This window comes from Colobus angolensis, unplaced genomic scaffold, assembly GCF_000951035.1.
Source record: "Colobus angolensis palliatus isolate OR3802 unplaced genomic scaffold, Cang.pa_1.0 Scaffold52, whole genome shotgun sequence".
NCBI classification, from domain to species: Eukaryota; Metazoa; Chordata; class Mammalia; order Primates; family Cercopithecidae; genus Colobus; species Colobus angolensis.
In genome coordinates, this window is record NW_012118710.1 from 772,344 (window position 1) to 798,399 (window position 26,056).

The 26,056-nt window shown below is 38.3% G+C and overlaps 1 protein-coding gene across 1 annotated transcript in view; it reads left to right on the forward strand.

Annotated features, from left to right (window-relative positions):
• KAT6A (K(lysine) acetyltransferase 6A) overlaps window positions 1–26,056 on the forward strand; it is a 122,300-nt gene that overhangs the window by 91,610 nt on the left and 4,634 nt on the right. The window contains exons 9-16 of the mRNA XM_011960650.1: window positions 6,578–6,693; window positions 12,184–12,325; window positions 13,942–14,103; window positions 15,160–15,253; window positions 17,548–17,779; window positions 18,542–18,749; window positions 20,082–20,684; window positions 23,919–24,231. Of these exons, the coding sequence (XP_011816040.1) occupies window positions 6,578–6,693; window positions 12,184–12,325; window positions 13,942–14,103; window positions 15,160–15,253; window positions 17,548–17,779; window positions 18,542–18,749; window positions 20,082–20,684; window positions 23,919–24,231 (1,870 nt within the window). The remainder of the gene's footprint in view (window positions 1–6,577; window positions 6,694–12,183; window positions 12,326–13,941; window positions 14,104–15,159; window positions 15,254–17,547; window positions 17,780–18,541; window positions 18,750–20,081; window positions 20,685–23,918; window positions 24,232–26,056) is intronic.

Sequence of the window (26,056 nt, forward strand, 5' to 3'; positions counted from 1 at the left end):
AGCTGAGATCTGGCCACTGCACTCCAGCCTGGGCGACAGAGCGAGACTCTGTCTCAAAAAAAAAAAAATTAGTGCAGTAGGAAGCAAAAGCATGGGCTGAAAGTGAAGGTGGTGGAATAAGCAGTGTTGGAGTCTCGAGCAGAGGAGAAAGGATGCAGTTGTCTTTCAGAACAGGAGAGTAGAGTAGGAAGCATCAGGACCTGCTTGAGGTTTGTGGGTAGGAGTATAATGTGAGACTGGGTAGCGTGATTCTCTGTTTTTCTCCACCCATGTTCACATTGAGGTAATAACTTGGATTATGTGAAGAGTTGAATTTAATAGGGGTTAGGATTTTGTTGTTAAATTAGAAGAGAAGCAAGAGAGTTAAAGGTCTCTGCAAAGGGTGGAATTACAGGGAAAAACCTTAGAATCTAAGCTGTGTAGAGAGAAAGGAGGGCGTGAGGAGAGTGGAAAACTGATGGAAGCACTGGATTATGGGTCCTCCGGATGGAAAAGATAAGATGGCTGAGGACAGAATTCTAGATTTTGTCAATATTTTATAGTAAAAAAACTAGCAAAGGAGATGGATAAAGAGAAGTCTGAGTATAGAGCAAAAAGGCTTAGGAAAAGGGAAAGATAGGAAGTAGTATATAGTGTCTTGAGCATTTGTGGCTTAGCTAGGTATCAATGTTTATACAGGTCACAATATCCAGAATCCTGAAATCTAAGGAGTCCTCAAAAATTGAAAAAAAATCGTTGTGGCAACATAAAAGTTATTTTAACCAGACTTTTCTTTTCTCCTCTTCTCTTCTCTTCTCTTCTCTTTTCTCTTCTCTTCTCTTCTCTTCTCTTCTCTTCTCTTCTCTTCTCTTCTCTTCTCTTCTCTTCTCTTCTCTTCTCTTCTCTGAGACAGATTCTCACTCTTGTCACCCAGGCTAGAGTGCAGTGGTGCCATCTCAGCTCACTGCAAGCTCCGCCTCCCGGATTCATGCCATTCTCCTGCCTCAGCCTCCCGAGTAGCTGGGACTACAGGTGCCTGCCACCATGCCCGGCTGATTTTTTGTATATTTAGTAGAGAGGGGGTTTCACCGTGTTAGCCAGGATGGTCTCAGTCTCCTGATGTCGTGATCCACCCAACTTGGCCTTCCAAAGTGCTGGGATTGCAGGCATGAGTCACTGCGCCTGGCCTAACCAGACTTTTTTTTTTTTTTTTTTTTGAGACGGAGTCTTGCTCTGTTGGCCAGGCTGGAGTGCAGTGGTACAATCTCGACTCACTGCAAGCTCCACCTCCCGGGTTCATGCTATTCTCCCGCCTCAGCCTCCTGAGTAGCTGGGACTACAGGCGCTCGCCACCATGCCCGGCTAAGTTTTTGTATTTTTGGTAGAGACGAGGTTTCACCATTCACAGGATGGTCTTGATCTCCTGACGTCATGATCCGCCCACCTCGGTCTCCCAAAGTGCTGGGATTACAGGTGTGAGCCACCGCGCCTCGCCCCAGACCATTTTTAAGTGTTACAATTTGGTGGCATTAAAGACATTCACCTTGTTATGCAATCATCACCATCATCTATTTCCAGAACTTTTTCATCTTGCAAAACTGGAACTGTGTACCCATTAAACAACTCTGAATCCCCCCCGCCCCTGGTAAACATCATTCTGTCTTCTGCCTTTATTTATTTGTCTACTCTAGGTACCATAAGTAGAATTATACGATATTTGTCCTTTTGTGTCTGGCTCTTTCACTTAGCATAATGTCCCCAAGGTTCATCTGTATTTTAGTCTGTGTCAGAATTGCCTTCCTTTTATCTTTTTTTCTTTTTTTTTAATAAGACCAAGTCTTGCACTGTTGCCCAGGCTGGAGTGCAGTGATGCAGTCTTGGCTCATTGCAACCTCTGCCTCCCAGGTTCAAGCAATTCTTCTGCGTCAGCCTTCCGAGTAGCTGGGACTACAGGCATGTGCCACCACACCCAGCTCATTGTTGTATTTTTAGTAGAGTCGAGGTTTCACCATGTTGGCCAGGATGGTCTCAATCTCTTGACCTCGTGACCTCGGCCTCCCAAAGTGCTGGGATTACAGGAGTGAGCCACCAGTGCCCGACCATTGCCTTCCTCGTTAAGGCTGGAGAATATTCCGTTCTATGTATGTACCACTTTTGGTTTATCCATTCATCCGTCAGTGGATACTTGGATTGTTTCCACCTTTTGGTTATTGTAAATAGTGCTGCTATGAACATGGGTGTACAAATAGATACCCATATACAAAGAACTACTTTGAGGTCTTTGGGGGCTATACTCAGCAGTGGAATTGCTAGATTATGTGGTAATTCTGTTTACTTTTTTGAGGAACCATCATACTGTTTTCCACAGCAGCTGTGCCATTTTATATTCCCACCAGCAATGGGACAAGGGTTCTGGTATTTCCACATCTTCACCAACATCTGTTATTTTCTGGTGTTTTACATTTAAAAATAATAACCATCCTAATGGGTGTGAAGTAGTATCTGATTGTGGTTTGATTTACATTTTCTTAATTATTAGTGATGTTGAGCATCTTTTCATGAGCTTATTGACCATCTGTATATCTTCTTTGAAGAATGGAAAGAAATTTTTTTCCAACTCATTTTGCAGTAAGGTCCCACTTGACCTGAACTGAGTTACTGGCAAAACATGATCTGACCTGACGTGAGACTATTTATATTCCTTACTTATGCTAGTTAATGTGAATATTCGTATGCTTTGCTAAAGAAATTTTAGTGTGTCTGATTATGGGGTGCCCCAAATCCTACTAGGGCTATACACATGCATGTACTATACACATGTATGTACTAATGCTTCTATAAAATCAGAAAATATCAGAATTCCAAAACACATTCTACTCTAGTCCAAGGGTTTTGGATTAAGAGTTTGTGGACTTGCAGCTTCATTTCTTTGGAAAACCATGTTCCAGGTTTTAAAAACTTACAAACTTTGGGAATTTAGGGAAGAATTAGTTGAGGGCTATCTCTACTTCCGTCACATCTCAACCCATGTCATTCTTTTCTGTCTTTATGCTTCACTTGCCATTCCTGCCCTAGTGCTTTTGCCTCTTAACCTCTCTGAGGCTTATTTTTTCATCTGCAGAGTGGGTATATTGTTTTCTACTTTGAAGGATGGATTGTGGGGACCAAAGGAGGTAATGACATAAGGCTCAGGTCAGAGTCTAGCACAGTAGGTGCTCCACAAACGCTGCTTCGATCTAGTCCTTAAATTCATGCTCTCTCTGTTGTGGAGCATGTGAATTCGTTCTTTCATACCTCTTTCATCATGTAACTTAATCCCTAATGAATGGAATTACTTACTATAGTGTTTCTGTGTGAAAATGTTCAAATGCCAAAAAGACATCTCTTCTCCCCACATTTCCTAGCCTCACACTGATAACAAAGGGCTACCCCTCTCTCTCCTCAAAACATTACACCCCCATGGGGAATGGAGAGGTAAGAGCAAATGAGAGTGCTCCAGTGGACAGATGGGGGAAGGCAGCAGCTCTGTGTTTACAAAAATTGTTAAATTATTTACACAATTTTGGTGTCCCTACCAAATCCAGAGTTGGAGATACTGCAAGAATGGCCATTTTAATGTTAGATATTGGAGTTAGATGAGTCATTTAATGGAAGCTTAATTTTTTTGTAGAAGACTAATAATCTTTTCATATAAACCGGTGGTAATAAAAACTTTATTATCTAGCAGTAGGCATAAAGTTTTCTTTTAGTTTAGCCCAATTACTGGTGCATTTAATCTGCCCCCTTGCCGCCGCGCCCCCCCGTTAGTTTTCTTAGATTAAAAGGTCAGTTCTGGCCTGGAACATATGTCTTCTTTTAAAGAATTTGGCATATTTAGATGAGGAGGACATGAAGTGGCAGAACTTGAGTTAAACATTTAAATATATTTTGTGCCCTTGGTTATTTATATTAGACACCTGCCACTTTGGAAAGTAACATGTTTAACAAAAACATACTTTTGCTGAAATGTTAAAATAAAATGACCTAGCAAAGGTAACCTTATAGTTCAGATATGACAGTTTGAGTTTGGTTAGGACTGGAATGAGTGGTTTCTAGGTAGCCATTTCTTCCTCCCTGTGTAGAGAGCCTTGCTAATTTTTAAACCTTCATAAGAGGAAACACCCTTGCTGTGGAGGCTTGCTCAGGAGAACTGGGAGTGGAGGCGGGCTCGCACATGAGCGCATGTGCAGGAGCGTTTCGCCGTGCAAAGGTTAAGGGCGGATGTGGGCAGAGGGGAACCTCCCACAGGTCCCATTCTGGACAGACGTGCGTAGTTGTGGTGATGTGCAAACAGCTGTACTGGAACTGGATATCCACTTTCACATCGGGCATCCGCCTAGAAGAGCAGCTGGCAGCTGATGGGAACACCCTCAAGCAACAGGCAGTGCTGCAGCAGGTGCCTGACCTTGACTTTCGGGCTTTCTATCTGATCCTTGCCTCAGGAAGTTAGATCTGGTTTCTGGTATTTGGTTATTTTGAAAGTTTCCTATACTGTTGTTACTACTTTGAGCTGTGAAGATAGATGAAAAGATACTACTTTATGAGTTAGAGTAGTTGATTCTAGAATGTGGTTTCAAGACCAGCCTTTAAAAAATCTTTTTATAAAGTTCTGTTTGGGTTTTGAGAAATGAAAGAAATCTTTCTTTAACTCTGTGTTATGTATTCTTTATTGTTTTTGTTTTTGTATTTGGAGGAGCCCCAGTACTTGTTGGTGTTATAACACAATTCATCCCACAAACAGATGTTTGTCTTTTGTTTTGAGGTGTCTAAGGAAGAGCTTGAGGTTTCACTTGGCTACATTCCAGTATGAAACCTGAGTTCAAGTCCCTTGGCCTTTTATAAAAGAGAACGGTTAGAAAGACCAGAGTTCTCCAATGAGTTATGGTGAAGTGGTGAAGAGACTTCTTTTTCAGAAACGAATTTATGTAAAACCAATGAATAAAAATCTCTGTTCTTTTTAGTTTGTTATAAAATATGTGTGTGTATCTGCATGCTCTAACAAGGAATTTTTACTAATCTCTTAGTGGCCTTTTTTTTTTTTTTTTTTTTTGAGACGGTGTCTCACTCTGTTGCCCAGGCTGGAGTGCAGTGGCCGGATCTCAGCTCACTGCAAGCTCCGCCTCCCGGATTCCGCCATTCTCCTGCCTCAGCCTCCCAAGTAGCTGGGACTACAGGCGCCTGCCACCTCGCCTGGCTAGTTTTTTGTATTTTTAGTAGAGACGGGGTTTCACCATGTTAGCCAGGATGGTCTCAATCTCCTGACCTCGTGATCCGCCCACCTCAGCCTCCCAAAGTGCTGGGATTACAGGCTTGAGCCACCGCGCCTGGCCGTCTTAGTGGTCTTTGAAGCATAAAATTGAAGGATAATTTCAGTTGTCCTTTTGGGGAAGAGTTATTAATACTTGTATTTGGTTAGGTTAAACTCTTTGTCTTTTGCTTGTCAATTAGTATTTATAGAGCATCCATGATAAATCTGCATGCACACACATAGACATGAGTGTGTATATGTATCTGTTGCTAGATTGGGTGCAGAGCAAGTCACGTTGCCCTTGAGTTAACGTGTCAAGACCCTTGACAGCCTTCGTTTTCTTGAGCTACGTACTTAGGTTTGAATTTCTGATCCGGAAAGTCAGGGAAGTCATAAAGGCTTTAAAAGTTATTCTCTGTTTGGATAGTGTAATTCAGATTATTGCAGGGATGAGGGGCGTATAGATTGTTTTCATGGTAAAGAGAAGGTAGAAAAAAGAAGGTCTATATGTAACAGACTATCTTTTTCTTTGGTTAAATCTGTGCAGAGCTAGTAATGAAGGGAATTTTAGGCATAGTATAAAATGAAGACTCTCTTGATAATTGTTTTGTCTGATTCTTTTTGTATTTCTCTTTTTTTTTTTTTTTTGAGACGGAGTCTTGCTCTGTCGCCCGGGCTGGAGTGCAGTGGCCGGATCTCAGCTCACTGCAAGCTCCACCTCCCGGGTTTACGCCATTCTCCTGCCTCAGCCTCCCGAGTAGCTGGGACTACAGGCGCCTGACACCTCGCCTGGCTAGTTTTTTGTATTTTTGTAATAGAGACGGGGTTTTATATCTACTTTCCTAAACTAGAAAATCATCCTTTGTGTGCTTATGTGTTCAGTAGGGCATCTCCATTGTTGTCAGCAGAGGCAGTGTGGTAGGACTTCAGCAAATATGCAGTGTCCCTCTCCCTTACTTGTAAATTATCCTTTATCTTGTATCTCCAAGTATCAGCAGTTTCTCTTTAATATTAAGTCATTAAGAGTGAGTTTAGTTGAGGAAAATATTTTTAGTGTTATTAAATGTAGAAATGCAGGAACACCAAATGCATTTGTTTCCAAGAGATTTATTAGCATTTTTATTCTTCATCTGGGTGCTCTATTTAAGGAATAATATAGCTTATTTCAAAATATGTTAGCTTGTTCTAGCTTTGTTTTTGTTTTTGTGTTTCTCCTTTGGAGTCCTGAGAAGACAACATTTAGATTCAGAACTTTGTTATCTCAGTGTGTCTAATTTAGCTGACTTTTGAATGTATTTTTTGACTGCACAGAAAGTTGGAGTGACTGGTCCCCCTGATCCACAAGTCCGCTGTCCCTCTGTCATTGAGTTTGGGAAGTATGAAATTCACACCTGGTACTCCTCCCCATATCCTCAAGAATACTCAAGGTATGTTTTGAGAGACCCTTGACCTTCTGTTTTGAGATCCATAGAAGTCTGGAACTGGAAGGGATCTTGAAGATGTTTGAGTCCACTTTATCCTTGACATTTGAGGAAACTGGGGGCTTTTAAATGTCTGTAATAATAGCAGCAGCTTTGGCAGCCACTTCATGCCAGTTTGCTTTAGATGTTATCTTCTGTAACCTCTCAGACGCTGATGTTTAAAATGAGAAACCCAAATGCATGGTCACAATAAAAGGGGAATGCTTTTTTTTAAGAGAAATTTGTCTTCACTCCTATCACTAAGAATTTTGAAAAAGAGAAGAGACTCGTATATAAATTAATATAAAGTTTCAGTTGATTAGCCTTTGATCTGAATATTTATAATTTGGCAAACTTAGTAAATGGTGTGTTTTCCCAGAAAAAATTGGACAAATGGTGTAAAATTATATATGAATAGTTTGGGCTTCCAGATATATTAATAACCATTGATCACTCACCAGCTTGGTGGCGCTAAAGTGGTCTCATGACTCAGCTCTGAAATTGACAAGTTATGTAACCTTAAAAGCTGCCCAACTGCTCTGTGCCTCAGTTTCCTCATCTGTAAAGCAGAGATAGTAATAGTGCTTACTTCGTGGGGATATTGAGAACATTAAATGAGCTACAGCATGTAAATCACTTAGAAAATGGTAAGTGCTCAATGTCAATTATTATATTTTTTCTTTATGGTTAAAAATTAAAAGATGAAATGAGATCAAAAAATTAAATACTAGTTAATTTGAAGTGCAGTAATGACATTAATGCTCTCTAACCTATAAACTACTTATGCCTCAGTTTCCCGTATAGCAGGGTGTTACAAGAAATAATACGTCATGGTGCTTTGTGGGTTAAATACATGTTCAGAATATTCTCATCCTGCAAGTTTTCACCCATTTAGTAACATTGCCTGTCCAAAATATTAGCAAAATTTATTCAGTACTTTACAATATATTGAGTGCCTTAACATGGGTTATTTCCAAGAAACTAGGAATAGGCCAGTATAGTTGTTAAAAGGGCCACCAAGTAAAACTCATTTATCTTTTTACTTTTTCTTTCCATATAATAACTTGCTTCTCCAGTCTGTAGTTGAAGTAGAAAAATAGGGGTAAGAATGCCATTTCAGACAGCGACCTCAAAGTGACAACAAACAAAAACAGAAGAAAAAGCAAAACTCCAGGAAGCTAACATACAAGCTCATGAAACACAACAATTGAGGGCCATTTACTGTAGGATCAGTTATCCCCAAACACTGTGGTGTGTCTTCAAGGCAGCACACGGTATCATGAGCTGACAACAGTTAATCTGACTTTAACATAAGGTTACACTGTATTTGCATTTCCATACTATACATATATATATATTATACATATATGTATTATGTATAATATATATTATTCCTCAGGAGTTCTGAATAGCCAAGATCTTTTATGACTGAGAAGAAATATGCCAAGGACATGTCGCCTGTAATCATTCAAGAGAATGATGAGAATGGAATAATAAACTTGTCTTTTAAGATAGATGTTTAAAGGATTCATTGAAAATGTAACTTTTGTTCTGATGAGATTTTCATTAGAAAGAGGTGTGAGGAGACTAGTTATCAGTAAAAGAATAAATAATGCCATCAAAAAATAACTAAAAAAAGTATAGTAGGAAACAGTAGAAAGCAGAAACAGGATAGGAACTTATAAAGTTCATCAACTTCCTTAAGCAGTTTTAGACATTTTCTGTATATTTTTTCATGCATTGGGTAGGGTTCTTTGAGTTTTCAATTAGAAAATATCCTGTAATTTTTAATAGGTTCTTGAGTAATTATGACTTTTTTCTCTTTATATTCATAGTTCTCTTGGTTACATTTTTTAAAAATTATATTTATTTAAGTCAACTTGAAACTTGAGGTGACTAAAATGTTTGGAGATCTTAAACATTTTCCAAATAATAAACCTCTATTCTTAATTTTGTTACTGCTTATTTATTATTTTGTGCTAAACTACTTATAAGTTGTTTTCTCATTAAAGGTTTTAAACACTGTAACATACAAAAACAGGGCAGTAGGAGCAAACAAAAATGAAAAGATCACAAGAACAACCTCTTTTGGGAAGTGGGATTATGCTTTAGGGAATGTCCTTTCATATCCAAATATTTGTGTATGCATTGTGTAAGTGATCTTGTATCCCTGTCTTTAAAAATCAAAACAAAACAATGAAGCAATAATACTGTTTCATTTGGAGCAGTGTGATTAAGTCTCAGACATTATGGAGTGGAAAACAGAGTTTTAACTATGAATTTTTCCCACAGTGCCATGTGGTGCCCACACATGGCAGAGACAGGTTCATCACGAAACCTACTCTGCCATTAAGAGCATGACAAAGGCAAAAGAAATTGTCATCATGGGATGCCCTCTGCTCCTGTGCTGCTTAGAGCTTAGCTCTTTGCTTTGAGATCCTAAAGAGGCAGATTCCTAGGTGATAGAGTAGCCTAGGAAGATTCCTCTGCCTTTTGATTCTCCTCTGGGCTTTATTTGATGCTTAGATTATGAGATTGTCACTAGAACCAGTTTGATTATTCTCATCATTCCAGTTACTGAAGAAGAAACCAAATAGGATCCCTAATGCATTTGGCTATTAAATTATTGAGCAAAATTGATGAAAGAAGAATACAAATAATAATTGTTAAGTAATAGCAACTGTTATTACCATCCATTGAGCTTGGTACTGGACTAAGCATCTCTGGTGTAATTCTGTGAGATGAATATTACTGTCTTCATTTTGCAGACCTGGTTCCAGACAGTACAGTGTATAAGTGGCAGAACTTGAAGCTCACTTCTCTCTTACTACATAGCCATAACCCATTAACCACTGGGCCTATGCTACTCCATGTAGCATGTATATCTAGGTTGATCTCACTTGACTTGTACCATAATCTTAGATTTAAGTAATATTTGGTATAAATTGTATTGTTACATTAAAAATTTGCTACAAGTTGACTGCACAAACTGCTACTATGTTGGGCCATGTTCAGAAGCCAGAAAGTACTGTAGAAATTCCTGAGAATAATAATTGCATCATTCTAGAAGTTAGAGAAGCACGCCCAGCTGCAGCACAGCCCTGGTTCCATGGGCTGGGTTGTCAGCATTGCGGCAGACTTTAGAATAAACTTCCAGTGTGGAGGTGACACTTCACGGACAGTTGATCAAAACCACCGTACAGCTACATATTTGATAGCTGAGACCTACGTCCTGCCAGGAAGAAGATCACTAAAAGCAGCCCTCAACAAGATTCTCTAGGGCTAGGAGTATTCATAATCTTTATAAATACATTTCATTTCATGTAGTCTCATGTTTTTCTTTATGACAGACCTTTTTTCAGTGAGAGAACGGCAGTTGTTTATAATATTACTAGAAATATTTTGGTTTTCCAGTAGTTTTTTTCCAGATGATTCCCTTTAGATTAGCAGTGTCATCCCAGTGGGCTTGGTTCTAATAAAGTAAGGGGCTTTTAAAATGTTTTCAGCAAGAACTGGATTGGAATAAAGTAGATCGCAATGCTTGTTTTCAATTTACTATTTTTCACATAATAAGGTTCACGAAAGTTGTTTCTTTTTTTAATCATCAATTAAATGCCATACATGCCATACATCTTGCCATTCTAAGGAAGTAGCATGAACTCTTCATTTACTGGTGAAGACTTGACAGTAATTTTCTCAGAGCTTTTATTTCTCCTGATGTTTCTTGAGCAATTTGGTTACTGTGAGGGCGTTAAACATTTTTGGCCTTCTCTCACAGACCTTAGGACATAAATTGTACTTTCTTTCCCTCCCTCCCTCCCTCCCTCCCTTCCTTCCATCTTCCCTCCCTCCCTTCCTCTCTCCCCTCTCTTCCTTCTGTTTCCAGAAAAGTAATTAGCATTTATTGAATATTTTCTATTTTTTAATTGACAAATAAAATTGCATATATTATGTACAACATGATGTTTCGAAATACACACATTATGAAATACGACTAAATCTAGCTAATTAACATAAATGGTACTTTATTTTCATGTCTCTGTGCTGAGATCTAACAGTTGGATTGGATGCTGTTAAAGTTGGCATTTATCTTTACCACGATTTGGTAAATGATCTGTCACTTTTTTACTCTATCATTTTTACAAAAATACTTTAAAAAGCACAGAATTTTTAAAGTTTCTCAGATTCGTATTATAGGAAGTATTTAGTTGTAATATTTAGCCCTCAAAGTGAAACTGTACACAGATAGTGTTACTTCTGTATCTTCATGCCGTGACAAGTTAAGATTGCTCATTGAGAATTTAGCACAGGTAAGAGGTAAGTAAAACAGGGAGGGAGGTGCGTGCCACCCATTACATCTACATAAGGAGACTCATTCTTCCTCTTTCTTTCAAGAAGAAATTACTCAGAATCCAGGTATTCAGGAAGGTGGTCTCCCAGTAATAGGTCACCTGTAAGGCTTATTTAATACATTTAGTGCTCATATTAGATGATCAAGTTTATAAGGAGCCATTTCATTCTGTGATTTGTAGCTATGGTGGTGAAGATGGAAACACCTTCATCTGGTGGTTCCTCCTGAATAGTGGGGCTTCAGGCAGAATGCAGTGGAAACAAAGTAGCCAACGACACATTGCTTTCCATGCTCTTAGCTCCTGCTTCTTGAGTTTATAGTGCCAGTTCATTATTTGTTTCACTCAGTGCTTAATTTTGGAGTAGTTGTACTAATAATATAATTACAAGTTGTATTGGTGTGGCTAACATTAGAGATTTTGAAAAACAATATTGTATATCATAGATGTTTAGTAATATTATAGTACAAAAGTTCCTTGGAAGCTTTTAGTGTGCTGAATTGAATGGCAGTTTAAAAAATAAAAATAAGATGTGAGATTATATGGGAAGAATTAATGCACATTGTGAATCCCCCAGGAAAGGTGGGAAAAAACAGGTGCCCTCTTGCCCTTATTTGAGCATGAAATCCTTAGTACCTGCAGGATTCATGTTCCGTAAATAAACTTTGGGAAAAACTTTAGTAGAATGTTGTATGTTTACAGATAAATTGTAATTATATTTTAAAAGCTGCTTTCAGAGTGGGAACTTGAAAAAATAGTTGTGGTCTTCACATAAACCAAACATTTTTGTGTGTCTTAACCTACTTAGCAAATATTATTTGCTTTAATTCTAGGCTAATATTTTAAGCATAACTATCCAAATTGATAGCAACTAAATTAATTTTTTTCTTTTCATCTCAGTACTTAATATGAGACAAGATACAGTAATTTATTTGAATTATATATTTTGTCATTTTACCATCCAATATTTTTGCATATGCAGGTTTTTTGTTTTTTTTGTTTTTTAACCTGTTACCTGGGTAGTAATGAGAGGCAAAAAGATGATAATTGTGCAAGTTTGAAATTCTCTAAAATATAAAGCCCTTTTTTGTTTAATTATCATTTACAGGCTTCCCAAATTGTATCTTTGTGAATTTTGTTTAAAATATATGAAAAGTAGAACTATTCTGCAGCAGCACATGAAGAAATGTGGTTGGTTCCATCCTCCTGCCAATGAGATTTACAGAAAGAATAATATTTCTGTCTTTGAGGTAAGGTAGATACTTAGTAATTGTCCTCTAACCCATTTCAAATGTAAGGCCACCTATATTGCATCTATTGTGCAACTTACCATTGTCTTACTATTTTATGTATCAGTAAAAAGGAAAAAGTTCTAATTACAATTTTTAAAACTTCATTTGATTATAAAATGCCAGTTGATTTTGCATAAAGATGTGATAAAAGTACATCTTAGAATCTATGAAATATGGCATTTAAATGAAAGGATTTCTATCACTTACTTAAAAGGAATATCTCACAGAGATCTGTTTAATAGTAAATCTTAATGTGATGATGATGATGTGTGACCTCTGCTCTCTGATTCTCTATTGCTGTTAGTAGTGCTCTTGATCCTCACTTCTGTGGTTTTCGTGCCAAATATTAATTGAATACTTGCTTATGTGCCCTGTTACTTACTCTTAACAGTAAAATTTCAGATTGTCAGGATCCCCTCAGTCTCTCACTTTCTTGGTCCTCCCTAAGACTCTTAAGTGATCAGTAGAGGAGTTCTTTACCTTGGGAGAAGCTGGGATAGGTGTGGTGTAAAACACTATTTGAAAAGGATATTAAATTACCTGGGTTGTTTAGGAGTTCTGTTAGTATCCCACACAGTGTCTTGGAAGCTTATGTGGGCATCCATTGGCATTTTGATAAAAAAGAAAGCTCTGGCAACTCCATTAACACAGACAAGGCTGCCAGGAGTGAAAGAGCTGGAGTTCTACCTCCTGGGCCTGGCCAACCTGGAGCTGCATTTACTACATGATTACTTGAGGAACCCACTTGGTACTTCTGCTTGGCAATAGTTAGTACCCCCTCAAGTAGTTTTATCTGGGTTCAAGCCCGATCGTGTAGTCAGATTGCATTGCTTCAGGCTGCTGACATAGATTAGACTACATAGTTAGATCTTACTTTACCTAATAAATGTATTTTAGAAGGATTGTATTTAGATCTTTTGTTGTGTGTTAAATACTTTGAAAATGAAGCTTGCTATCCAAAGGATTGCTACAATTCATCTTTTTATTAAAGCAAAAATTGCTCTTTTAAAACCAGATTATCACCTCCTTATCTGGCTGTTCCTGCTTTGTTGAAGGTACGGTGTTTTATATATTTGGTTGTCTTAAAACAGCAGATACCAGCCGGGCGCGGTGGCTCACGCCTGTAATCCCAGCACTTTGGGAGGCCGAGGCAGGTGGATCACGAGGTCAGGAGATTGAGATCACAGCCTGGCCAACATGGCGAAACCTCATCTCTACTAAAAATACAAAAAAAAAAAAAAAAAAATTGGCGGGCGCCTGTAGTCCCAGCTACTCAGGAGGCTGAGGCAGGAGAATGGCATGAACCGGGGAGGCAGAGTTTGCAGTGAGCCAATATCGCGCCACTGTGCTGCAGCCTGGGCGATAGAGTAAGACTGTCTCAAAAAAAAAACAAAAAAACAGATACCATAATACTACTATTTCAAAGGATGGCTTCCAGGTTCCACAGTGTTCTGGTCATGGATATCTTCTCCTAGGCTGGACTGTGGATATCTAGAGTTGCTTTTAACTGATACATGTTATTCTAGAACTAAAGAGACCCTCTATTGACTGTTTTGTTCCGTTTATTTCTCTAGGTTGATGGGAATGTGAGTACCATTTATTGTCAAAACCTGTGTCTCTTGGCAAAGTTGTTTCTTGACCACAAAACCCTCTATTATGATGTGGAGCCATTTCTTTTTTATGTACTAACACAGAATGATGTCAAGGGCTGCCACCTTGTTGGTTACTTTTCTAAAGTAAGTATGTTAGCTTAAAGTTTTTTTGATTTCTTAACGGAAATCTGAAACAGTCTTTGCTGGTTCTCACTCGGGGACACAACAAGATGCAGCACCTCCTAGGTGTCATCTAGTTGTTTGGAAAGAATAGAAGGAACATTTGGAAACTTACCAGGTGCATAACATTCAACAACCTGTATTCTCCAAGGAGTATAGACTGCTGGCAATACTCACGAGAAAGGTTTTAAATGGCTTCGCTTCCCATGGTAATAACATGGAACTTGTGAAATAAACAGTCATTAGCTCTCTGAGTTCTGTCTCAGCTTAAATCATCTTTTCCTAATTTGAACTTTAAGCATAGAAATAAAAGTAGTAAGGCATTTTGATTAAAGGATATTTTCTCCTTTTTTAATCTTCCATTCCCTTAGAGGGAAAAAGTTTCTTTTCTAGTCAGACAGCATAAAAGATATACTTTTATTTAAGCAAGCCCATGGTAAAATCCAAGTGTATAGAACAGTTAAGGGGAAGTACTAGCTTTTTATAAGCATTTATAAGAATTCTTTAGGCTACTTCATTAGTTAGATATGACTTAAAATATACTGACTCATTTATAAAATTATAAAAATGACTATTTTGTGTCAAGTTAGATACAGCTAATAGGACTGCTCTGAGTAGCACCAGAGCAGGAGAGAAAGAAAACTCTGACATAATTAATGAGTCTTCTCACTTCTAGAGTGGCACACTGATTGATCATTTGTAGCTTTACAGATTGTTTGGGACTCAGATTCCAGTGCTGATCCTTAGGCATTGGCATACTGTTTTTGAGTTGCAGATGGTGTTGGATGACATTGTTTTGTTTTATAGTTTTACTCTCCTGGGATGGTTGCTTTGTGGGTAATGGCAGTGACTTGACATTATCCCATCTTCTCCCAGTTGGGTAGTTTTTTCTTGATGTATATGGCTATTCCCAAAGGATCAGGGCTGTGGGTTTTGGCCATTAGTCTTTGTTTCTTAATTCGCATTATTACTCACTTTTACCAGCCTGTTTTAAAACTTGACTTGTATTTTCTCCACCAGGAAAAGCACTGCCAACAGAAGTACAATGTTTCCTGTATAATGATTCTTCCTCAATACCAGCGTAAGGGCTATGGCAGGTTTCTCATCGATTTCAGTAAGGATTATATTAATTTCTCATTGGTTTCTTCCAGTGGACCTTCTGTATAAATGTTTTTAAAGATTTGTAGGTGCTTTGTTGGCTGCTAGTATCACTTGTCATATTGCTGTATGAGTCTTTAAAACCTAAAGCCACTGCTGGACATTGTGGCTCATGCCTATAATCCCAGCACTTTGCAAAACTGGGGTGGGAGGATTGCTTGAGCCCAGTAGTTCAAGACCAGCTTAGGCAACATGTCAAGACCCTGTCTCTACAAAAAATTTAAAAAGTTAGGTGGGCATGATGGCATGCACCTAGGGTTCCACCTACTCAGGAAGCAGAAGTGAGAGGATCACTTGAGCACCCAGGAGGTTGAGGCTGCAGTGAGCAGTGCTACCCCTGCATTGTAGGCTCCAGCCTGGGCCACAGAGCAAGACTCTGTCTCAAAATAAAAATGGAAATAAATAAAACCTAAAGCAACACGTTCCTTTTTATTTTGGTTGGACACAAAATATTTTTAAACAGCTAATACTGAATAAAATTTTGTGTGATGTATAGCACATACCTTTAATTTCCAACTGTTCATTTACAGTGGAACTTAATTTTATGCAGTAATACTAATAATACTAAAAACATTGTATAACTACTTCAATTAGAGATAATAAGGAAGTACTGTGAGCCAGGCGCAGTGGCTCACACCTGTAATCCCAACATTTTGGGACACCAAGGTGGGCGGATCACGAGGTCAGGAGTTCGAGACCAGCTTGTGCAACATGGCAAAAACCTCATCTCTGTTAAAAATACAAAAAGTTAGCTGGGTGTGGTGGCAGGCACATGTAATCCCAGCTACTCGGGAGGCTGAGGCAGAAGAATTGCTGGAACCCGGGAGGCAGAGGTTGCAGTGAGCTGAGATCATGCCACAGCACTCCAGCCTGGGCGATGAGCGAAACTCCATCTCAAAAAAAAAAAGGAAGAAGAAGTACTGTGCTTGCCCTAGTTTTGTTATTCAGTTATCTGAGAAAATGTGTGCATTTTTTAGGTAGGCTCTACCTAGCAGTTAAACATATGCAACACATCTTTAAATATCTGAAGAAGTGAATGATAGAGAAAATTGTTTAATCTGAGTTCAAAAGTAACAGCTCACAGTTCTGAAGAGATCATTGTGGAACTATATTTTGTACTTTGTTTCACACGTTGGTGAAACAAAATGAAATAGTAATTTGAGGGAATATTTTACCTCAGATACTGCTATAAAATGATATTTAAATGAATATATGCAGAACTAATGGTTCAAACAAAGGATTTTGATTCCAGTCTTGAGATGTTAATTAAGCCTCTTCTTGGCTTTAGACTGTCCTTCTGTTTATATTTTATTGGAAGCATGTACTACTGGTTGTTTTACACATTTTCTGGTCTTTTTAGATGAGCAGTAGGGGATGGAACTCAGATTACTTCCTTTAATGTTAATATATTGTTTTGAAATAGGACTCAATTAGACATGTTATATATACCATTAAATTGCAAAGTTAGGAAAAATATTTTACTTTTGGTGATTGGGGGGGTTGTGTGTTTGTGGTATACAGACTGTCCATGCAATAACAGTAATGTTTGTATTTACTTTTCCTAATGTAATATGTTTCCAAAATAACATTCTTAGACTGCTTTTACATTTTCTTTAAACAGTAAAAATAACTTTCTCTGCCATCTCCATTTTCGATGCTTTTCCTTAGAAGTTAGGCCTTTGTTTTTCAGTTCTTGAGAGTCATGCACTATAGAGGACAGAGTCCACAGTTCCACACTTATGTTGGCAGTCCTGCTTGCCTGGAGTTAGAGTGATAGGTAATTGTGAGGAGTTTTGGTTGAAGTGAAAGATTGTCATCTAATTTGCTTACAGAACTACAGTTCTAATAGGATTATGTGAAAAGGAAAGCATTCTTTTGTACTTTGGACTTCTCAGTTCAGATACAGCAGTTGCCACCTAGTGGTCCAAATAAAGCATGCAAGGCTTGTTTTCCCCAGAACGTTGAACGAAACTGTTAAGAGTCCTGATTTTTAACACTTTGAATATTTTAATAAGGTGACTGATTATTAACTGTAGACATAATAATACTGAGTCTTCAATACATACAAATTTTGTATTCTTTCTGCAAATTTGTTTTAAAGTAGTTTTGCAATTTTTTTCTTTCTTTTTTTTGAAGGAATTTATCTTTGGAGTTATTCTTGGTTGTAGAAGAGGGGATTGTTCTTTTGGTGAATCCAGTTTTCCAGAGTCTCTAACCTAGTTCTGATTTGAGTTATTTGTGATTCTTTAGGTTATTTGTTATCAAAGCGTGAAGGCCAAGCAGGGTCTCCAGAGAAACCGTTATCCGATCTGGGTCGTCTTTCCTACATGGCATATTGGAAAAGTGTAATATTGGAGTGCCTTTATCACCAAAATGACAAGCAGATCAGCATTAAGAAGTTAAGCAAGTTGACTGGAATCTGCCCTCAAGACATCACTTCCACACTCCACCACCTACGAATGCTGGACTTCCGTAGTGACCAGTGAGTATCACATCCTTTTGTGTACCTTTGAAAGATAATTAGGTTGAAGTTTTTTGGATCAACCAGTCAGATTATTGATGAAAGGGCATTAACTAATATAAATGATATACTTGGTGATAATGAGATATCATTTTCCTTTCTAGGATATTTTATTTGATTGACTGTATGTATATATATATGGTCTATATATAGTCTTTATATATGCTTTTTAAACTGAACTGTTTTTCTGGTATTCCTCCTAATTTTTGAACCTAAGCTACTGAATCTTTCATATTCTAGTATTGGGAGCTCTTTCACAATACAAGAAGTAACCAGTCTAGAAACAGAGTCATTAAATAAAATGCCCATGATAAATTTTCATATAAATGGCACAAAGTGAATATAGATTGAAAGGAAGAACGACAGTTCACCCTTCCCTAAAGTGGTCAGAAAAAGGTCACAAAGAAAGGAGGCATTTGAGCCAAATAAATGGAGAATAGGAAAGAGAATGCCGAAGAGCAGCAGAACTTCCGGAGCGGGACATGTGAGACAGTAGGCAGTGAAAACAGTCCACGGCTACGGTAGAGAGCGAAGCGTTTGTCCTGCTTCACGCTTCTGGTCGTCTTCATGTGGTGTCACATTTCTGCGTTCCATCTTCCCGGGCAGGCTATCTTTGCAGTACCCATCATCATCTACAGGCCTCACCAGGGGTCTCATCTCCACATTCATTTTTATGTACATCTCGTACATGGTTGATTGCTATAAACTTTTCTCTGGTTCCAGATTTGTGATTATCCGCCGGGAAAAACTTATCCAGGATCACATGGCAAAGCTTCAGCTGAATTTGCGACCTGTAGATGTAGATCCAGAATGTTTGCGCTGGACTCCAGTCATAGTGTCCAACTCTGTGGTCTCAGAGGAAGAAGAAGAGGAGGCTGAGGAAGGAGAAAACGAAGAGCCACAGTGCCAGGAAAGAGAATTAGAGATCAGTGTAAGGGCATGAATAGTCTCTATTTTTGATGACAGAAGATATATTTTTGATTTCATGAGTATTTATGGTAATATATTATGATAATCTTTCACAGAAAAGTAAATTGACATTAGAACGTCAAGAGTTTTATTTCAATGGTAGAGATTTCAGGAAGACTGGGCCTGGTTTACTTAGGTATTTTTAAGCCTTTGACAATTAGGAGGAGACCATCAAATTTCTTATAATGTGTTACTTGTGAGAAAAATATTTCTTACTAGGATGCCAAGAAGCAGCTCAATTTTAAGCTGGATAGTAGCTGAGAAATCTAAATTGAATCCAAATCTGACAGTTTTAAAACATGAAATGGAGGTTAGGTATGGTAGTTCTTGCCTGTAATCTCAGCGCTTTAGGAGGCCCAGGCAGGAGGACTGCTTGAGACTAGGAGTTTAGGACAACCAGGGAAATATAGTGAGGACCCATGTCTACCAAAAAAACCAACAACAAAATGAAGTGGAGATACTATTAAGTAACTATTGTAAACTTGTGTATGTTTTCTAATGGGGCACCAAAACATCCCGTGGACACACAGATCTCTTTAGCCGTTAAAGGGTTGCTGGTGAACTGTAGTGCATGTGTCATTGTCAGTATTCTTCATGTGATGCATACTTTTATAGCTCTTTTTTTTTTAAGCAGTGCTTCATCTTTTCAACACCTGTGTCCTTTAATAAACATAAAAAATCCCATGCCCCTCTTTAGTGCAGTTTAATTTTCAAAATGAAATTATTCAGAATAAAAGTAAATTTAAAAATTACATAAATTTTCTTTCATATTTCTCAAATGCCTCCTTCCTCTTGCCCATGTCATGTGTCCCAAGATCCTGTCTCCTCTACCCTGTTTACAAATTTTTATTTCTGAGAAATTTTGTTAAACAATCTCATTTAACATTTAAAAGAACAATAGTATTCACTTTGCTTATTGAGGGTGGTACTGCAGAAAGGTTCAGAGCACAGGCTCTAGAGTCAGACTGCCAGGCTTTCTATCCCAGCATCTTCACTTGTTCTTGCGTGATCTGGGGCAGATTACTTAAATTTTTTTGTACCCCACACACCTCATTTGTAAAGTGGAGATGTAGTGGTAATTCTTCATATGATTGTTGGGGAGATTAAATGACTAATGCCTATACAGAATTTAAAACAGTGCTGAAACAGGAAATATCCATGTTAAATAATTGATCATTTTCTTTTTAAAACTCAGTTTCCTTTTCTTCTCTCAGTACTTCAAAGGTCAGAATAGGTAAATGTAAGCAAACAAGACTGAAAAATTAACCAGCATTGTTTTATTTTCTAAAATCAGGTGGGAAAGTCTGTGTCTCGGGAGAAGAAAGAACAAGATTCTTATTCAGTAGAAAGTGAAAAGAAACCAGAAGTTACGGCTCCAGTCAGTTCTACACGTTTGAACAAACAAGCCCTTCCTCGTGATAGTCTTCCTGCAAATAGCCAGCCATCTCGGAGGGGCCGCTGGGGGAGGAAGAACAGAAAAACCCAGGAACGCTTCGGTGATAAAGATTCTAAACTGCTCTTGGAAGAGACGTCTTCAGCTCCTCAGGAACAATATGGAGAATGTGAGGAGAAATCAGAAGCCACCCAGGAACAATACACTGAAAGTGAAGAACAGCTGGTGGCCTCTCAGGAGCAGCTAAGCCAGGATGGGAAACCGGACCTTCCCAAAAGAAGACTCAGTGAGGGGTTTGAGCCCTGGCGAGGACAGCTCAAGAAAAGCCCTGAGGCTCTGAAGTGCAGATTAACAGAAGGAAATGAGAGGCTGCCCCGCCGCTACAGTGAGGGTGACAGGGCTGTCCTGAGGGGCTTCAGTGAGAGCAGCGAGGAGGAGGAAGAGCCAGAAAGCCCTCGGTCAAGCTCACCACCAATTCTCACAAAGCCCACGCTGAAGCGAAAGGTAACACATTTCTTTCCACGTCTTCTCTTCCTCTAATTCCAGTTTATCATACACCTTTTCATTTTAGCTTACATTTCTGAAAGAGTATAAGTTAGAAATTCCTAGTGTGTTGCTTTATAAACCTTAAGCCTCTATATATTGTAGCTCAAGATCTTCCCAGTGAGCATTTGAGATGTGTGTGTTTGACGTCTTTGATTCATGGGAATTTATAAGCTTATTTAAGGGCTCCACCTCCTGGGATGCAAACAAACTTTTTTTCAGCTTACTGGTTTGATGTTCAAATCATGACTTTTAGGGGCTTTAAAGATATTTTTGAAGTATGTACAGATTAGAAGTGTTTATGTTAGAAAAGGAGGCCAAAATATTACATAATTAATTGGAAAGTGAACATAGTGCTGCTGTACTCAGAGTGAAGTCACTCATCTTGGGTGCTACTGTTTTCTCTGTACTCTCCCCGCTTCTCACACATGCCTCCTGTGGTTTAACTTGGTCTCTCTTGCTTTAAAAATATTTTCTAAGCTATATTCCATCATAATGATAGCCAATTAGTTATTAAATAATGTATGATGATGATAATGAATTCTGTTAAGCCATTTACCAGAAACATCCCAGGCTATGGAGTGGATTTTAAGCATTGCCAGGAGGCAGCCAGACTAAAGTGAGGCCGCTCCCTGGAAGAGCCACTCAGCCAGCTTCCAGCCAAAGCAGTACAATTGTTCCTTTCCTTACAGGGTCTTGAAAAGCAAGGCAGGATCTTTTTTTTTTTTTTTTTTTTTAAGAATAATATCTTTAGAGCAGTTTTACATTTACAGAATTACTGCAAAGAAAGTACAGAGAGTTCTCGCATACCCCAACCCGTTTCCTCTATTATTAATCCCTTGCATTGGTGTGGTATATCTATCACAGTTACTGAACTAGTGTAGATACATCAATAACTAGAGTTCTTACTTTATTGAGATTTCCATAGTTTTCCCTAACGTCCTTTTTCTGTTCCAGGATCCCACCCAGCATATCACATTACATTTAGTAGTCGTGTGTCTTTAGGTTCCTCTTGGTTTTGGTAGTTTCTCAGAATTTCCTTAGTGTCGATGGCCTTCACAGTTTTGAGAATGACTGGTCAGGTATTTTGTAGATGATCCCTCGTGATATTAGAATGGGGTAATATATTCTTGACAGGAAGACAATAGAGGTAAAGTGCCATTCTCATCATACAACTAAAGGGTACCTGTCAGCATATATCTATCAGTATGTATAGGGAAGCTAGGCATAGTGGTCACTCTTGTAATCCTAGCTGCTTGGGAGGCTGAGGTGGGAGGATTACTTGAGCTGGAGGCTGTCGTGCACAATGATTGTACCTGTAAATAGCCACTGCACTCCAACATGCGTGACATAGCAAGACCCCATCTGTAAAAATGAAACAAGTATCAAATATGAGAGTATTATCAATATGATTTTTCCCTGTTGAAGTTAACTTTGATGACCTGGCTTAAGATATTGTTTGTCAGGTTTCTACTTCTCTTTTTTCTTTTCCCTGTACTGGAAGGAAGTCACTGTGCATATAGTTACACTTAAGATTTCTGCCCCCTCAGAATGGAGGCTCACCATAAATTTGAATTTCTGCTTGGGAGATTTGTCCTTTCTCCCTCATCTGTTTATTTATCCAAGCATTTATTTATATCATTATGGACTCAGATATTTACGTGATACTTCGGCTTATAATCCAGTAGTACTACTTTTTAAAATTTGTTGCTTAAATTGTTCCAGTTTTGACCATTAGGAGCTCTTTTCTCTCTTTCTGTTTCCCTTTTGCGCTTCTTCCCCCCCCCCCCGCCCCCGGATGGAATCTTACTCTGTCACCTAGGCTGGAGTGGAGTGGAGCGGCATGATCTCAGCTCACTGCAACCTCCACCTCCTGGGATGCAAGCAATGCTCCCACCTCAGCCTCTTGAATAGCTGGGACTACAGGCATGTTCCAACACGCCTGGCTAATTTTTTGTACTTTTGAGAGACAGGGTTTTGTTGTGTTGCTCAGGCTGGTCTTGAACGCCTGAGCTCAGGCAGTCCACCTGCCTTGGCCTCCAAGGTGCTGGGATTACAGGTATGAGCCACCGCGCCTGGCCTCCTGTGTTTAACATATATACTGTTGTTGTCATTGTGGAGTCTTTTTGTTTGATTTTAAGCATTTCCTTTTTGGCACTACAAGATGCTTCAAGTTTATCTTGTATATTTCATGCCCTAGTCCTAGAATCAGCCATTTCTCCAAAGACCAGGCCGTTTCTAATCTAATTTGAAAATTCACATACTCAATTGGGACTAGTAAGTTTGAAGCAGAGAAAAGTTGAACATTGACTAACTCTGCTGTTCATTGCATGATCATGAAGAATAGATCTTTGTCATCCTACCGCTTATATTGCTAGTTTATGAAGTAAAACAAATCATGTTAAAAAAAAAAAGAATAGGCAGTAAGCTCACATGCAAAGTAATTTTGAAGTTAATGAATAAATGCTTTGACTGGGTGTGTGAACTTAAGCAAGTCTTATAGCCTTTCTGACTTCTGTAGAATGAAGGGATTGGATTAGATCATCTCTGGGGCATCATCTCTTATTTTGTGATCTTAGTTGTATAATTTAAGCTACTTGGTCAGTCCAGTGCGAAGTTGTGCTCAGTGTGCCCAAATTTCAGTAACAGATTTATTTTACTTTGAAATATTTCACTAACACTAAGTAAATACATTTCAGCCCCATGTTTCTACATTCCACAACTTTTTATTTCTACATTCCACAACTTTTTATGAGTAGTTCATGAAAATGGCATACAACTTTACTGATAGTTCTGCAAACCTTCACAGTAGTGCTGTAAGACAAAGTGTTTTTATTTCTCTTTTGCTCTTAAGAAAAAGTTAAGGGATTAGCCTCTGGGTCATTTCAGTATTAAAATAGGCAACTCTCTAGGGTGCTAAATTTAACTGAACTATTAAGAGAATTATCATGTCTGCTATTTGGAGATGGCTGCCTATTCTTTTACAAAGTTGTGTTCAGTTGCCTAACACCTTTGTATGTATAATAAGTATATTATCTTACTATAGTATTTTGAAATAATATTCAAAATATTTTTTGGCAAACAACATCTTCATTTTATATGTGCTAATTCTATTTGGTTTTAAAACTGTTTTCGTGTTATTAATAGAAAAGATAGTGTTCCTAACTGTAAATACTTGCTTTCTCTATTAAACAGAAACCATTTCTCCACCGAAGGAGGAGAGTCCGAAAGCGCAAACACCACAATAGCAGTGTAGTCACGGAAACTATTTCTGAGACCACTGAAGTGTTAGATGAACCTTTTGAAGATTCTGACTCTGAGAGGCCAATGCCAAGATTAGAACCCACCTTTGAGATCGATGAAGAAGAGGAGGAAGAGGATGAAAATGAACTTTTCCCTAGAGAATACTTCCATTGTTTGTCTTCGCAGGATGTACTCAGGTGTCAGTCCTCTTCTAAGAGGAAGTCTAAAGATGAAGAAGAAGATGAAGAGTCAGATGACGCTGATGGTATGTTTTACAGAACTCACTCACTGTGGATTATTGTCTTCAGATATACAGCAGTAGCAGTGACGGACCTTCAGTAAAAAGGCTGAAAAATGAACACAACCCACTAAGCAAGAACAGGAACGTTTGGCAGTCTCTAAAAAGTTATATCAAGTATATCCATGCTGATTTTTAAATGTGTTTTCCCTTCAACTCAGAACCTATATTAATTTGCCTCTGCAGAAAATATCTTACAATTAGGCAACTGTTCTTTTTTGCCTAATTCTTTCTAAGCCTTTATCAGAATCTTTAGTTAATGGGAGAGTTGGACTCAGCATCAGGAAGATGTAGTAACCCTTCACTAGAATGTGCATTCTTTAGACTTAGTCTGTTTTGCTCATTGTTGTATGCTGAGTGCTTAAGCCAGGTGCTCAGTAACTGGTGTTAAATGAGTGAATGCTAAGAAGACAATTCTCCAGAAAGAGCAGATTCATGTAAATCAGAACTTGTGTCAGATCTGTTCAGGAGTCTTTCCTGAATTGTATCTCTAATGTGTCTTACCCAACTAGTAGTGGATTTCTCACAAATGGTAACAGTAACTCAAAATACATTTTATAGTGTAGATACAAATCCAACTATTTACTTGTAAAGTAGCCTAGTTATCATTTCTTCTCTAGAGATACTGAAACTAGCTCTCATATATATGAACCAGGTCAGAAACCAGTCTTTTCCACCCTAGCCTAAAGTTTTCCCAGTGTGTCATGCTGCCTGCATCTGCAGAGTGTTTATCTCCCATGGGCTCAGAATGAGCTTTTTTACTTTGTTGGGTAAATTTGAAGAAATCTGTTTGTCCAGTCTCGGTACATAAACCTTTAGCTTTTATGCATTAACTAGTTAAACTTTTTAATTCTTTTAAAAATTCAGTTTCAAGTCTAGAAGATAAACTTGCATTTCCTCCATTCTCGTATTGTCTATATAACAAATACTTTTTTTAAATTATTTTTTTTGAGATGCAGTCTCTCTCTGTCACCCAGGCTGGAGTGCAGAGGCACAATCTCAGCTCACTGCAACCTCCACCTCCCAGGTTCAAGCGATTCTCATGCCTCAGCCTCCCAAGTAGTTGGGATTATAGGTGCATGCCACCACGCCCGGCTAATTTTTGTATTTTCAGTAGAGACGGGGTTTCACCATGTTGGCCAGGCTGGTCTCAAACTCCTGACATCAAAGTGATCTGCCTGCCTCGGACTCCCAAAGTGCTGGGATTACAGGCCTGGCCAACAAATACTTTTAATAAAATAGTGATAAAATGAATGAGTTGTTTGCTCTATCATGAATGATTCTATAAAGTTTAACTTGTTATGTTTTGAAGTACATAACTAAGAAACTAAAAATTTATTTTGTAAATTTGGCACTTTACATTCTGTCTTAGATCATTGTACACTAAAATAGTACCCCTGCAGAAGTTCCTGTTGACTTAGATTTTTGCTGATGCAGCCATTTCCTTTGTTGACTTTCAAGTTGCTACTACTAACTATGTCTTCTTTTTAGCTGTGCCCCCACCGCATCATGTTCTTGTCTTGGTGTTCTTATCCTTTAAAAATTAATGGGGAATGTGAGTGTACTTAATGCCATTGAACTTACACTTAGAAATGATTAAAATTTTAAGTTTTATGTTACGTATAATTTACCTTTTTTTAAAAAAAATGCTAATAATATAAAATTTATTTTTAATGAATGTAATTGGTGCTTTAATTTTTTCTTGTTTGTCTAGGTCTAAATGTCAGTTTTTGTTTAGGACTAAATAAATGCTTTGCAGCTATTCCCATACAAACACAACATTAACTGAACA